Source organism: Carassius auratus, chromosome 6, assembly GCF_003368295.1.
Source record: "Carassius auratus strain Wakin chromosome 6, ASM336829v1, whole genome shotgun sequence".
Classification (NCBI taxonomy): domain Eukaryota; kingdom Metazoa; phylum Chordata; class Actinopteri; order Cypriniformes; family Cyprinidae; genus Carassius; species Carassius auratus.
In genome coordinates, this window is record NC_039248.1 from 5352748 (window position 1) to 5369092 (window position 16345).

The window sequence follows — 16345 nt, forward strand, 5'->3', positions numbered from 1 at the left end:
TTTAAAATGTAACTTCTAAAATGCAACTTTAAAACATTTTGTAAAATAATGGCAAATATTACATATTGTGGGCAACAATATGGCCATTAATCTATCTTTCAAAACATCTTATCAAATATTGTCAAATATCAAATACTGGAAGGCAACAATGTAGCCATTAAAAATGTAAAATTAAAACATAATATTCAAAACTTTTTGTCAAATATTTGGGGTAGCAATCAGGCCATCAAAAGTGTAAGACTAACTTTATATATTATATTGTCAGATATCAACTGCTGGTGACCATTTGGCCATCAAAAAAAAAAAAAAATTTTTTTTTATATACATATATAATATGTATGTATGTATGTATGTATGTATAATTAAGGAATTAAGGTGCAACTTTTAAAACTATTAAATATCTAACATCAAATATTGTCAAATGTCAAACTGAGGATGTCAATGTCAATTTGGTCATATCTTATTATTGATGGAGACTGTCTTGCTTCTTTTCTTCCTCTTCCTCTTCCTAAATAGTAAAATCTTCAAAACTATGCAGTAACACAAGATGAAGTATATTAAATCATAGGAACTGAAACATGGTTTTGTGACAAAGGGTTGTCTCAGAAGTCTGTTATGGACTTTCCTCATTTGGGAATAATATTTCATGAGCCTATCTTCTATAAATATGCAGGTTAGGAAGGCAGGATTCTGTCCGGAGTTCATGAACAGTGCTTTAATATCCACTACATATTACAAGTGAACTGTTTGTCAAAGGCTGTTGAGCTACTCATGAAGGAATTTCAATTGCTGTGTTCCTCCCCTTTTAACATCCCTAATGTTCCTTCTTTTCTGCCAGCTTTGATGTGAAGAAGACTTTAAGTGACAAAGGTGAAGTTGGGTCAGGTGAACTGCATGCTGGTTTTAGCCTGAGATGTTGTTCAGATTAGCTCACAAACTATTATCAAACCGGCTATTGTAGTGAGTGATCCAGGTATGTTCTGTCTCGAGTGGTTTGCTGTATTTAAAGCTGCAGTAGGTAAATTTTGTAAATATATATTTTTTTACATATTTGTTAAACCTGTCATTATGTCCTGACAGTAGAATATGAGACAGATAATCTGTGAAAAAAATCAAGCTCCTCTGGCTCCTCCCACTGGTCCTATTGCCATTTGCAGTTACAGACCGCTCCCGGTAAGAAATCAACCAATCAGAGCTGCGGTCCGTAACTTTGTTTGTGTTCAAAATGTAGAAAAGTGTATATAATAAGCGAGTACACCATGAATCCCGTTTTTAGCTTGTCCTGAATCACTAGGGTGCACCTAAAATAAGTGTTTATATTCGGACTATTTTAGATTGCTTCGGGGGTACCGCGGCGGAGAAACCCAGTAACTTTGTGATTCTTCATAGACATAAACAGAGAGAAGTAGTTATGATGTTCTTCAGCAAGACACAAGCAGTTCTGTTTATTAACCGCTAGAGCGTCAAAAGTTCCCTACCGCAGCTTTAAAAGATTTATAAGCCAAGCATCACTATTAATATTGCTCAAATTTACAGGTAAGGAAGAACTATAAGTCGACTATGTGTTGAAGAACTGTAGCTGCAGTACATGCCTCACTATTAGTCAAACCCACATCATTTAGTCATTGTGCATCCCAGAAAGTACCAGAAGATGGAGAGACCGAGACTGAGAACAGCTGCTGGGAAAACTAGACTGGGATATAACAGACATGAATGATCCCTCAAATCAAGCAGCTTGTTGAGAACAGGTGTGGATAAATGATTATTGAAGTGATCTGGCCATTTCTTTATAGTGGATAATAAAACCAAACTGTTTTACTATTTACTACTATTTTGACTTCCTGTTCCTGTTGCCACTGCCACATGGTTTGGAGATCAGTCTGGACCTTTCAGTCATTCATCTTAATTTACAATTTACAAAAATGTCATTTGTTATCTATCCTAAACTTCATTTTTATTTTTAATCCTTAATCATAACTATTTAATTGAAATCTCAAACTCTACATTTTTTTTTAATTTGCAAAAAGTCATGGCATCATCTTTGACTAGCCCTGCTAGAACTTCAAACCCTTGAACTAACTGAAATGGAGCTGAAGAAAACCATATGAAATGATAATATGAATTCACACCAATTCGTTATATATAGGAATATTAAGAATTAACATATGTAACCAATGGGAACGTTAAAAAAACATTATTATATCTTTTTTGGCAGCTGGGAAGCTGCTCAGCTGAAATGAACTTGTTTCCTAATTGATAAACTTTGCATATGGAACTAAACTGAACTGAGCAGAACTGACTCACTCACGAGCTGAATTGAAGTTAGTCATAGTTTGAATTGGTCTCATATTTGATTTTTTTGAAGTTTTCATAATTGATTCTTTCCGTTTATTACTGTGAAGTTGCTTTGATTCTATCTGTTTTAAATAAAGCATTACATAAAGGTGACTTTACTTGAAAGTAATACTTAAAATTAATTGTTTGCACTTACAAATAATGGCCAGTTAATTCAAAATGTGTTAAAAATATGCTAATTTACAATGATACATCTCAAATAATTTATCTTGCATAATAATTGGAATAATTAAGATAATAGTTGTTTGCTGTGTAACAAAAATTTTTATTAGTTTTAGTATTATTTTAATTTTTTTTTACCTTTACACTTACTTGTTGGTAAGGAGTGTTTTGAGTTCAGATCAGCAAAGGTCAACAAGAAAAAAAAAAAAAAATCAAAGTGAGACTGAGAACCAGATCTGGGCACAGAGAGGGACTCCACCCAGAGGCAGAAAATAAAACAGAGAGAGAGAGAGAGAGAGAGAGAGGGAGGGAGGAGGGTTATGAAGCAATGAAATACTGAGATTAGGACCGCAGGAAATCTCTCCCTTTCTGTCTGTCTGCCTTTCTCTCAGCCTCTGTACCTCCTTCTGAGCCCCTCCTCTCGTGTTGACATGGTTTCATTTGAATGTCTCTCTAAATACACCGCTTTTGCCCCTTGAGCTCTCAGTTGTAGTTGTGATCTGTTAACGTGCTGAACCTGCAGGTGACAGGTGAATTAACTGCTGCTTTGTGGACGCCTCTGCGCACCTGAGCAAAGGGGAGAAGAGAGGAAAAGCGCAGGCTTGTGGATGTTCAGGACTTCAGACTCGTTTGACCTGCTTGTTAATGATTAAGTGGATGAGGAAGGACTTTCCTGAGAAGAAACTGAATTTTCATTTAGTTTGTATTGTGTATTGGAACAGTACCCAGTGCTTGCTATTTGCATGTCTTTTTTTTCTTTTTTTTAAAGAAATCACTTTAAGTAGCTAATGGCTCATTGGTGTTGAACTGATTATTTTCTTAAAATAAAACAATGATGGACAGACCCTCTTCTGGACAGGCCAAGGAGCAAAGGAAACAGAACATAAAGGCATCTTGACCAGCAGACAGCTTTATGAATTTCATGTTTAGGACATTTTTGTGGCCAATCAAGAGTGTGTAAGGACTTTTTTTTAATCGGCAAATCAATAACTAATGGAAGGACAGCATAAGTTTGTGCCATCATCATGGCTACTTGCACTGCAGTTGTTACTACTGCTTCTGCCCCTGACAGAGAGTGTGACCGTAGTACCATGGAAACCCTGTACAGGTGAGATACCACACTTAACCCTGCTTATTTGCTCTCTAATTACCAGTATTTTCAATGCAATAGCTGAATAATATTGATTTGCCTTCTGTTCATTGTAAGACAACAAAATGTTAATCTTTAAAGCACTGTTAGCTTACTACAATCTGTTTATCTCTCTATCAGCAGACGCTAAATAAAAGTGACTTCCTATGTAATAAAATCCTTCAGATTAGATCAGGTCCAGACTATAAAGATCTTGAATGAAACTGTAAATCCTCAGTCTTAGTGTGTATTGCGTGTATAGAAAGACAGTTCTTCAACTGTGGATACTAAAAACCTAGTAATGTCATTCACAACTGTGGCGAAAATGATAATATCTTTATACTTACTACTTACTTTAATAGCTGGAATTTTATTTATACTAATCACACCTAATTAGATGATATTTTTACACTCTTCACATAATTACTAAATTACAGGTCAGATTGTTTGGGTCTCTCATTTCTCTTGAGAATTAATGTTTGTGCCCTTAGTAGCCAGTTTTTAAAATTTATTATATAAGGACAAAATTAGTTTTTTATGGTGGGAATGACATGGCAGGACACTCACAATTTTATTTTCAGCCAATACAAATCCAATTTGTCATTATAACAAACTCTGACTGACCACCACAATTTCTCTTAAAGGGATGGTTCACCCAAAAATGCAAATAATGTCATCATTTAGTTTGATCCAAACCTGTATGAATTTCTTTCTTTAGCTGAACATAATAGAAGATATTTTGAAAAATGACAGTAACCAATCAGTTGCTGGTCCCCATTGACTTCCAAGTCAATAAGGAACAGAAACTGTTGACTTACCAACATTCTTCAAAACATCTTTTGTGTTTGGAACAACTTGAGGGTAAGCAAATGATGACAGAAATCCAGTTTTCGCTGAACTATCCCTTTAATAGAAGAAATGAATGCTTTCTAATTTGTGTAATCTGTGCCACACAAAAGCTTTCACTATGAGAGAAGGGCAGCTTCAGAAGACTGGTGGTGAATCCATGTTGTCATGCTGATTCACGGCTTGGTCTCTACAACGGAAAAATGTAAAACTCTTCTCAAACCCGGCGACATCCCTGGGGCTTAAATTCTTCCATTTTCATACCACGAAGGCAATTACATTAGATACCAGTGCAAAAGAAATGAGAAAATGAAAAATGCTAATATGAAAAAGAGTTTACCAGAAGATCACCAAAGTAAATTCCTGAAGTGGTATTTTAAAATATTGCTTTTGTACGTCAAGAGCAAACCATCTGAATGGTCCATAATTAGGGCAATGAGCTCAACTGAAGGACTGTTATTACAATAGAAGCTGTAAATACCACAATAATGTGGACGAACCAAAGAATGTTGAGAATGTTTAGGGAACTGCAGCCCTGTCACTGATCATCTATAGATGACATCTCTGTGTCATCAGCGTGTGTGTTCTCATTTGAAGCATCTTACACATTTATATCTAGTTTGGAAATTAATTAAAAAGGAAAACATACAAGAACATCAGTTCCAACTTATGCGGTCATTAAATGTACTTCATTTTCATCCAAAATAGTGATTTAGTATACTTTTGAGGAAAACAATGGATCCTATGAATTCATAGACTTGAGGTGCTAATAAAAACATTATACGTTTTTAAGATTTTATTTTAAGGCATTTTTACCTTTATTATGAAAGGACAGGTCAGAGCTGACAGGAAGCGAAGAGCCACTGGGTTGGGATTCAAACTCGGGACGCCCGTAGCACAATGGCACCGTGTCCGTGCAATGTCCCCAAGGCTATCGGTGCTGACAATTACACGTTTTTAAACCATGCCATTATATAATGACAGTAAATCAAATATCAGGGTTTTGTAAATTCTGTGAACCTGGGAGAGCTGATAAATATTCTGTCTCTCCCTCTTTCCGCTGTATATTTTGCATGGAAGGCAATTTGCATACTTTGGGAGATAAACTATATCAAGAGCTATTCTGAACGGCAGATGCAAAAACACACTGGCCACCAAAGGTATTCTGATTCATAAGCCACATGAATGGATTTCATAGCCTTGCTGTAGCTTAAACTGATATCAATGCGAAGGTCATGGGAAAGCAAGAAGTGATAAAATGTGTACCTTACATACAATGTAAGTCACTAAATAAATGTAAAAAATGCCTGCCAAACACATAAATGTAAATAGCATTACATAACAATGCATCAAATTTAGTGCTATTTATTTTAAAGAATGATGGCACATTCATGCAACTTCAAAAATAGATTAATTTTTGTTGTATTAAAACATACAGCTATGGTCAAAATGAATGCAAAATATTGTTGGACACTTGCTGGTTGTCAAACTTGATGGAATTAAGGTAGTCTGCAATACCTGGAGAAATCCATCCATTAGTTTTCTCATGAACCGCATGTTATTCACTTGGCGCAGACAAACTCTGAAGCATGCAAACTTTTTGCTCCCATCTTCTAATGGCTAATGGCTAACTCAAATCTAGGCACAGAAGTGTTAGAGTCAATCACCTGAGAAATAAAATCAGAATAGCAACCACAAGGAAAATAATGTCCTGAAAATGCTGAATGTTTGGAGGGGCTAACTGGACCATGTAATGCTCAACCTTGTTTTTGGCATGTGCTCTTCAACTCCTCTCTGTAATCTTTCTCCTCTCCCTCTCCAGATCTCCATCCAGTGGACCTGTTGTCTCGGGTGCTGCCCCGTAACGGAGAGGCTCTGTCTGGGGTCCGTATCGTGCAGGAGGGAGGTGCTCGTGGGATCCAGTTCTTCAGTCCTACGCAGGCACTCACCTTTCCATCCTCTCAGCTCTTCATTAACTGCCCTCTCTTCCCAGCAGAATTCTCCATAGTGGCCACTGTAAAAGTGTCTCACACCAGAATGAAGGTATGCTTATAATGGCATCTAATGCACAGATCGGCAAAGGGTCAGACGCTTGTGTCCCAGTCAGCTATTAAATAAGTCTCAAAAATTGTAAACAGATTTTTTTTTTTTTTTTTTTTAGATATGATATTTTACTCCAAACTCAAGCAGGGCTGCACTCTGGTGCATTGTAGTCATGTGATCGTTTCACTAGGACTCAAATCTTCCCTTATAGGACATGCACCAAAAAAAAAGAAAGAACAAAAAAGTATATATTGTACGTAATATGTGTGTGTACTGTGTATTTTTATTATGTATATATTTGTATAAATACACACATATACAGTATATATTTTGAAAATATGTACATGCATTTACGTTTATATTTATATAAGTTATATTATGTATAAATATATTTAAAATAGAAATATAACCTATTTTTCTTAAATGTACATGCATGTGTATTTATATATAGATTATAAATATACACAGTTTACACGTTATGTCAACAAAACCTTTTTTGGATACGATTAATCATGATTAATCGTTTGAAAGCACACCCACACACATATATATATATATAAAAATATTTTTATTTTTTGTCACATTAAAGAAATGTTGTTAAATATTTTTATGTAAATATATTTTCAGTTTCAAAGTATATGTCATTGAGCTTCACTGTTTACTGCATATAGTTAGCATATATTTGTAATAGATTTCAGTGAGGGAAGTTTATTTTTTATGCTTTTTCATAAAATATTTCAAATAAATGTCAAAATATTTTCTTTTATATTTCATCATGAAAGTCAATAGGAACTGATTTTTTTGGTTATCAACAATCTTCAAAATATATTCTATGTTCATCAGAAGAAAGAAAGTCATGCAAGTTTAAAACGACATGAGGGGGAGTAAATGATGACAGAATTTTCATTTTTGGGAAAACTTTTTCTTTAAATACTTTTAAAAATTATATATATATATATATATATATATATATATATATATATATATATATATATATATATATATATATTACATCAATGGTATTTTGAATAAGCCAAATAAACGACAAGCAAAACCTAAACTCGAATATTTCCTGTCTCTATGAACTCAATCTGTGCTTGCTGTTTTTCAGAAGAATGAGTACTTGTTCGCTGTGGTGAAGGAGGATGTAGATCAACTCCTACTTGGCATACGTTTCTCTAAAGAGAAAGTGCATCTCATCTATCAGGGCTCAATGGGGAGGCAGCGTCTCAGCTTTAAAAGAATCCGCCTGGCGGACAACCACTGGCACAGCATGGTGTTAGCCATCAGCGGTCACCATGCCACCCTCACCCTGGACTGCGGCATCCCACTGGAACTGTGAGTCTGTGACGGTAGTAGAAAGACCCCATAAGATATAGGCGTATAGATCACCTCAGAGCTGAATTTTGTTTTTTGGTTACAATTTCTTGGTCAAAATGTGCACATATTCTTGCACTCTCGAATTCTTGAACAATAAGATACATAATAAATGCAAATTTCATTTTATTATGTAATAGTATTGAAATAGTGAAGCAGGATTTTTCCAAACCACAAAAATACATCCAGAAACAAAATATAATGCTGCATCTCAAAGTTGAGATCTGTGAGTAATGTACATTCCCTGATGGGTTTCAGGGTCCATAAACAGCCATTTCCCTCTGATCTCAGCACTGATGGATCTAGATTCCACATTGGAAGTCAAAGGAAGTGGAAAGGCCTCTTCTCTGTGAGCATTGGATTCTGATATTGCTATTTAATTTGCATCATTTAAAATTATATTTACGTACACACAAACATACGTGTTGGTAAGATGATGATCTGTCTTTTTTCTTAAGGGTTTACTGCGGCAGCTCGTCCTTTTGCCTGGATCAGACGCGACACCACGTGTTTGTCCCTCTTTCGAACCATCATTGGTTGAGCTTTCTATCCCTACAATCCTGTCAAACCTGCCAGTGAAATCCCAACAGAATGACGTCCTGCTTCCTCCATACGGTAAAACTAAAATATTGACTAGAACACAATTACAGTTTCAACTATTATAGCGGTTGCCATCAATGAATAGCATCTTAATTTTGGTCTGTTTGGCACACAAAGGCATCCTAAAAATTGTACGATATAAAATTATATTATATTATTAAAAGAATAACTGATATAATTTAAAAAGCCTTGTGTTCTATGACAATATATGCACATATAGAGGCAAAATAAAATACTGAGATACTTAAAAGAAAAAAAGCTATTTAAACATACAGTGCATCCAGAATGTATTCACAGCACTTCACTTTTTCCATATTTTATGTTACAGCCTTATTCCAAAATGGATTAAATTAATTATTTCCTTAAAATTCAGCAAACAATACCCCATAATGACAACACGAAAGAAAAAAAAATGTTCATAAGTATTCACAGCCTTTATTCAATACTTTGTTGAACTTTGTTGGCACACCTATTTTTGGGCAGTTTCTCCCATTCTTCTTAGCAGGACCTCTCAAGCTCAATCAGGTTGGATAGGGAGCATGGGTGCACAGCCATTTCCAGATCTCTCCAGAGATGTTCAAAGAGGGTTTAAGTCTGGGCTTCGGCAGGGCCCCTCAAAGACATTCACCGAGTGGTCCATAGCCACTCCTTTTTCAACCTGTGTGCTTAGGGTCCTTGTCCTGTTGGAAGACAAAACCATCGCCCCAGTCTGAGGTCCAGGTTTTCTTCGAGGATGATTGCTGCATTCATCTTTCCCTCTATCTTGACTAGTCTCCCAATTCCTGCTGCTGAAAAAATCCTCACAGCATCATGCTACCACCACCATACCTCACTAGGGATGGTATTAGCCAGGTGTTGAGCGGTGCCTGGTTTCCCCCAGACATAATGCTTCCCCTTCAGGTGCATTCTGGCAAGCTCAAGGTAGCCTGTCATGTGCCTTTTCCTGAGGAGCGGCTTCTCTCTGGCCTGATTGGTGGAGTGCTGCAGAGATGGTTGTTCTTCTGGGCGGTTCTACTCTCTACACAGAGTTGTAGGCCCTTCTTTACTTTCTGGATGAACTGTTTCAGCCTAGCCAATGCTAACACTGAATTACACTCAACCATTACAATAAAAAAATATTGTATCATGACTGGCGCCATGGACAACATTTTGAAGAAAAGAGCAGATCTGTGGTGTGAGAGACCACACCGATGACATCTCGCCCGTGGTCAGATTGAGTTATGGTCCCAAACTAAACATCGAACACTTGTTTCGCTCTGAAAAAGAAAACAGAGGTTGTGCCGCTTGCAGTGAAAGCTGTCAGTGATTGAGTGGGTGTGGGTTTACGCTGGCACACATCTCGGGCATGGCAAACATTGCTGTGTTTATATCACTTGTATTGACAATTTAAATTAGCTAATGGCAGCTTTGATCTAGATTACATACCTTGGATGATACTTTAACACCCTCCCAGCTGGAGCAGACTAGACAGATTGTTTCGCTTGTGATGAAACGCTGAAACATTTGTTTCATATCCATATTCTTTTGATGAAGGATATCCATTACAATTAGTCATCCGATTTCATTAACATAAAACAAATATTTTAATAATCCATTAAATCACAGATTTATTTTAATGCCTTTAAAAAGAAATATTACTTTAATGTAAACATATTTACTCTGTATATTTGCATTCTGATTTCAGAGACGGAGGTCCGTGTGACTCTGGGGTCTAAACCAGCATGTACTTCGGCAGAGCAGGGACAGCTCTGGTTTGACACTCTTAAAAGAGGCCTTTTCTTATGTGATGGTGCATACTGGCACTCTATGCTGCAAGGTAGGAAACCAGAGATCACTTTTTATTATTATTTTACGTTTAAAACAAACTGTTTAATTTGAACTTTAGAATTATGACCCGTCAAGTCAATTTCATGGGTGTAGTTTAAATGAAATTAAATTTATGCATTTAGCAGACGCTTTTATCCAAAGCAACTTACAGTGCATTCAGGCTAACATTTTTTTTTTTACCATAGTTTGACATACTTATTGAAAACACACACACACACACACACACAAATGTTATGTCAGATGAAGTCTCAGCAGCTCTATTTAATACTATTCAATCTACAGAGAAAGACAGACTAGACTATGTAGACGATTACCAGAACCTCTACACCACCTCAGAGACGCTGGACATTGAGCTCTTCCAGATTCCCTCTGTTGGCCTGTTTGCAGCTATGGCTCATCGGTCTGACAAACCAGGCTCTGCCATCTACCGCTGGAACCACGGCCAATTCCAGCTCTACCAGAACATCAGCACCTTCAAGGCCCAGGCATGGAAACAGTTTACTATAGAGAGGAAGGTGAGAAGAGAGATTAATGTGGTCAAAGTCTAAAACTGTGAAGTGGTGCAGCTGTCCACAAATATAGAGTTAACATATTAAATATTTCAATTTAATCAGATTTTTAAAATTCTTTTAAAACATTAAAAAACTATATAAAAAATAATAGTAAAAGAATCATTGTACTGATTTTTATATATATGAATTTCCTCATTTTGGTTATTTCTTTACCACAATCTTTTGACAGTTAGATCCCATAGCCATCTTTTTAATTGTAGTTTTTGTGTGTGTTTTAATAATAATTGTGTCTTATATAAAAATAAAACTTTTACAAAAAAAAAAAAAACATAAAAAAACAACAATTAAAAAATAATCTAAGATAATAACACTGTAAAATGAAGTCGCAGTCTTAAAATAAATAAAATATATGAATTTAAAACCAATGAAGATCACGTCAATGAGAAACACATTAAACAGAGGACTTACATTTTCAGTTAGACAGGCAAAGGTTGTACAGAGAGCAGTGATTGGCACTTCATTAGGAAAGAATTAGGCCTGAGGTGAAATGTTAAGGGAGACTTACAGTCAGGAATGAGGTAAGGGGCAGGTAAGAACTGAGACTGGGTTTAGAGATACACTAGATCTGATTCAGTACCATAAGTGTGCATGTTTTCCACAGAGAACAGACTTTACACTACACTGCAGGAGACAGGTGTGTTTTGATGTGGTGTTTCTTACACTCAGTACAAACGTATGCAATAACTTTAAATCACTAGTGTAGTCAATCACAGAAATTAATTTCAAGTCTGATGCTTTCCCTTCCCCGAATGAATCATTTATACACATCTGTCTGTCTGCAGTGAAATGGTTTAGTCTTAATTATATCACACAGATCTTGAATTATAAAGAATAGGAAGTAATAAAGGTTCTTTGTTGAAACCTGCAGCCCCTCACGACTATCATCATCATCATTATATCACAGAGTTTGTATTTGTATCAGTTAAAACATCACTAAGCTCTTCGCTTGAATGAAATTATGACTCATACTAGGCTTTATAGTGCAATATCTACCAGCTGATCTTCACACGGGTCTAAATTTAGCGAGCTGGATTCATGATAGCCAAATGACGGGCTGACTGATAGGTATTACTTTATCTCAGTTAGTTTGTATCAGGCTCATTTATCACTGTGTGTGTTGTATGTGTGCCAGATGTTCTTGGCGGTGTCGAACTCTGTGGGCCCAGTGGACGGAGAGCGAGAGCTGTCTGTGATCTATAGGTGGAGTAATAAGAGGCTGAAGTTTGTGCGTTATCAGACCCTGGAGACGCACAGCGCTCGTGACTGGGAGGCCTTTCATATTAATAATGAAGCTTTTTTAGCTGTGGCTAATCACCGAACAGGTTGGTCCAACAATAGCTGAACCAAGTGATTCCCTGTTGCCTAATAGGCTTATACATAACTGCCCTAAAATACTGCTAAATGCTTCTCCGTTCACCCCACACCATAAACGTTTGCTGCAAAATGAAGATTCATTCTCACCGTCATGCTTTCCAAGCCCATATGACTTCATCTGTGTAGCAAAAAATTTAATATATAATAATATAAAATATAAAATATTTTAACTACACAGTGAACGAATATTGTTCAGTATGGAAGCCTGTTCCGTCACAGAATAATTCATATATCACAGTTGTCTTTTTTCCCTCTAAATTCTGAGTTTACAGTGCGCAAATCTTTGGAAACCCACTTCCGCCATGGAAAAATAAATAAATAAATAAATAAATAATAAAAGTAACTGCGACTTTTAATCTCACAATTATGACTATTTTCTCCATTCCGAGTTCACATTTCATTACTCTGAATTGCGAGATATAAGAATTATATATTAATGCAATTCTCAGAAGAAAAGTCAGATTTGTGAAATTAAGGAGTCAAAATTAATTTTTTTTTTGCGATATTTAAACTCAGTTTTCTGAGGGAAGAAAGTCAAGATATAAAAATTATAAATTGTAAGATGTGAAAGTGAAAGTGCAAGTGCATAAAAAAATTATAGTTATGAGTTTATATATTGCAAAAATATATCTCGCAACTACACTTTTTTTTCTCCCACTCAAAAACACAGTTTTCCTCTATTTGTGATCAAATCAATACAGTCTTGGTTAGCATACGAGACTTCCTTCAAATACATGAAAACAACTGAATTATTTAGACTGTTACTGTATGGACAGATATGTTTGGAGCCTCTGATGCAGTTCAGCAGATGTTATCAGCATTTTATTTTGTTACTACTCTTAAAATAGGTACCATTCGTTACATTTATTATAATTTCAAACCCTTACCTTATGCTCCTGTCATCCCTTTCAGAGAATGGAAATCACAACATTGACAGCGTTATTTATAAGTGGAACCCTGGCACTAAGACATTTGAGGTAAACCAAACCATCTCGACATCAGGAGCTTATGACCTGGAGTTTTTCACCGTAGGGCCCTACCACTTCCTAGCCGTGGCCAATGCATTTGACGGTACCTCCACCCAAATAGATTCATCCATCTACATCTGGCTTAATGGAGCCTTTCAGCTCTTTCAGACCATAAGGGTGAGTTTAGAAAACATTACATTTCAAAATGTCTGTGATGGATGCAAGATTCTGGAACTTTCTGATCATTTAGAACTTATTTTGAGTGGAAACACTGGTGTACATACATTTCTTGCACATTAAGAAAAATATTACAGGTAAATGAAGTGGAGAATCATGACACACGCATGATAAAGATAAATGATGGACTCATGTAGGTGTTTCCCATTGCAACTTTTTTTTTTATATGTACCTGACACCTGTTCTTCAAGAATCACCCTGAGGCATCTGTGGTGTAGCTGGGATTGTTTAAGTATAGGGTGAACAGACGCTTTAACCACCGTAAAAGACCCTGAACCACTGCTGAAGAGATTTATTGCTTGAAATCCTGATGTCACAAACTTTTCATTCTTTACTGCATATGATTTTACTGAATATAAAATATATTTTTACTTAATCAAAAGGAAAAAATTGATTTAGAAAATGTCTGTTCATGTGTACTGGGCTTAAATTTATTATAAATAAGCTGCACTTTGTTTTTTTTTAAGTACAACTGAAGTGGATGGAAAACTCCAAAATCAAAAATTTCCAAGCCCTAAAATTAATAAAAGTATGGAAAAATCTGTTTTGTTTCACAGAGTAAATTAAATTGGGCAAGTTAATAGCAGTATTTCTTTGGAGAATTCTGCCTATAAATTGGCTGAATAGAACATTTTATTGAATATAAAAAAATACTTCAATTACCAATCGGAAGTCAGATGAAAAAGTAGTGACTTCTTACATTCAAGTTTTAAAAAAATGTAACAATTATCTTATCATTGGTGAATTTTCTCTAAATCTCAAGTACATGTCAACAGACTTAACAACCGCTTGTGATGTTGTCAGCCGTTTCAGAAGGGAATTTCCCTGAGTGCAGATGTGTTTTACAGGGGGAAAGAAACAGAACAAGAAGAGTTTTTTTTTTGTTGTTAATATCAAGTGTTTAGATGATGTTACACTATAATTAAATTCTTGAGATCTTACCAACTGACAAAATCAAAGTCATACATCACAGTGATGTGATATGGATCTCATGAAGTTGTGGATGCAGTCAGTGTCAATTCAGCAGGACTGTGTTTCCCATAAATGTGTCTTCACCTAGTACAGAAATACTTCTGAGGTTTAACTTCTACTGACCAGAAATAGTGTAAGCAGGCTTTTACCTAGATCTTTCATAAAAGCTAGGGCAGCAGGAATGCTTTTGAAAATGTATTGTTATTACCAAACCAAATCTGTTTTCCCCCTTCAAACTATCTGCATGTCTCTAGACATTTGGGGCTACAGACTGGGAGATGTTTCAGATTGGAAACAGAGTCTTCCTAGCTCTTGCTAATGGACACATGCTGTGTGAGAGAGGACCAAGCCTCTATACCATCAACTCAACTATATATGAGCTTGATGTGACAACCAAGATGTTCCTCAAGTTCCAAGATATTGTAACATACAGGTAAAGCCTGAACAATAAAGATTTGAGAATCAATTGTCCACATCTTTTGACTTGATTTCCTCTTGAATGACAGTGCGGTGGACTGGGAATTCTTTTCGGTTGGAGATGAGCATTTCTTAGTCGTAGCCAACTCTTATGATGGAGCTTCTTATTCTTTGAACAGCGTTATATACAGGTAATGATTGAAAGCTCAAACATTATACACAGATCATAACTCATGTCTTTTAGAGATAAGTAAACCTATAAATTTCACTTAGATGAATACTGAAGCAAATGAAGTATCATTGTTTTTGTCTCTTGCAGATGGCAGGGATATGAGGGCTTTGTTCCTGTCCATCGGTTACCCACTATTGGATGCAGTGACTGGGAGTTCTTTACCTCAGATGAGGGTTCATACCTGATGTACTCCAGTGCCAAAGCACCTCTCTCCAAAGTCTTCAAGCTCAGGATCCACTGAGGACACAAACAGTTGCTCAATTTTTGCTTATTTTTATCATATGCCACAGAAGTTGAATCGTTCTCTTCTCTTGACTTACAAACCACTAACACTTTGATGAGAAGCCCTTTAATATCAGAGAAGTCAATCAAACTGACGGATTATAGAGTTTGATACTTCCTGAAAACTACCTCATCTGTGTAAAAGGGACTGTCAAGATGCAAGATAAACTTAGTGTACTTGTGGTGAATCTCATAAATGCGTCCTTAAATCACTGTTAAAATTATATTGTGCTAAAGACTATTCTGTTCTGAGAAGTCAACATCTGCACATTGGACATCCTGTGAATATAGAAAGGGCACAGAACATTTAGGCTCTGTGTGACTTTTATTTACAACACACACTTTCCATAAACAGGGCACAATCATTTGTGGAACGTGCATACAATGTTTAATTAATATTATATCAATAATGTAAAATAATGTACTAAATAATATTATTTATGTGTAAAAAAATATTTTACCTCCTGTTCTTTGCACTACAATAAACTGATCTTACTTTATTGCTGGTTTATCAGTGTTTCAAGATTTAACATTTATGTGTGATACGTTAATTTTGTATAGGCCGTTTGTTTCTAACAACAGATTATTATATAAATATGTAATCTTTAAACTACAGAACCCATGAAGCCAAGCTACAGCCAGTTGAAGGAAATATGTAGTTCTTCTAAACTAAACAAGTTTACTTGCACAAAGGAGGGCCGTTACCATGGAGAACTACAGGTACCACAATGCATAGCGGCTTGACGTGTCATCAAGCAAACATGGCTGCGTCCTAAAAACAATAATGGTTTTCTACTCGGATTTCAATTCTTGCATTATCACTTCTAACAAACTGGTCGATTCGAATGAAACAGTCGAGTTTAAAAAGATGATTTACCGATTACGTTAGCGGTCTAATAAAACGAAACTTCTACAGCGGGTGTCAACGAAAAAACTCGTTGTCTTTTTTCTC

General features: G+C 35.9%; 1 protein-coding gene across 1 annotated transcript; it reads left to right on the forward strand.

Annotated features, from left to right (window-relative positions):
* The first annotated feature begins 2727 nt into the window (after positions 1-2727).
* Positions 2728-15352, forward strand: tspeara (thrombospondin-type laminin G domain and EAR repeats a). Its single transcript, XM_026257735.1, has 12 exons — positions 2728-3625; positions 6315-6535; positions 7647-7873; positions 8171-8261; positions 8371-8527; positions 10197-10328; positions 10622-10854; positions 12044-12233; positions 13198-13430; positions 14717-14895; positions 14969-15070; positions 15199-15352. Exons 1-12 carry the CDS (start codon positions 3511-3513, stop codon positions 15350-15352), a joined length of 2034 nt encoding a protein of 677 aa, XP_026113520.1. The 5' UTR covers positions 2728-3510.
* Positions 15353-16345: the final 993 nt, after the last annotated feature.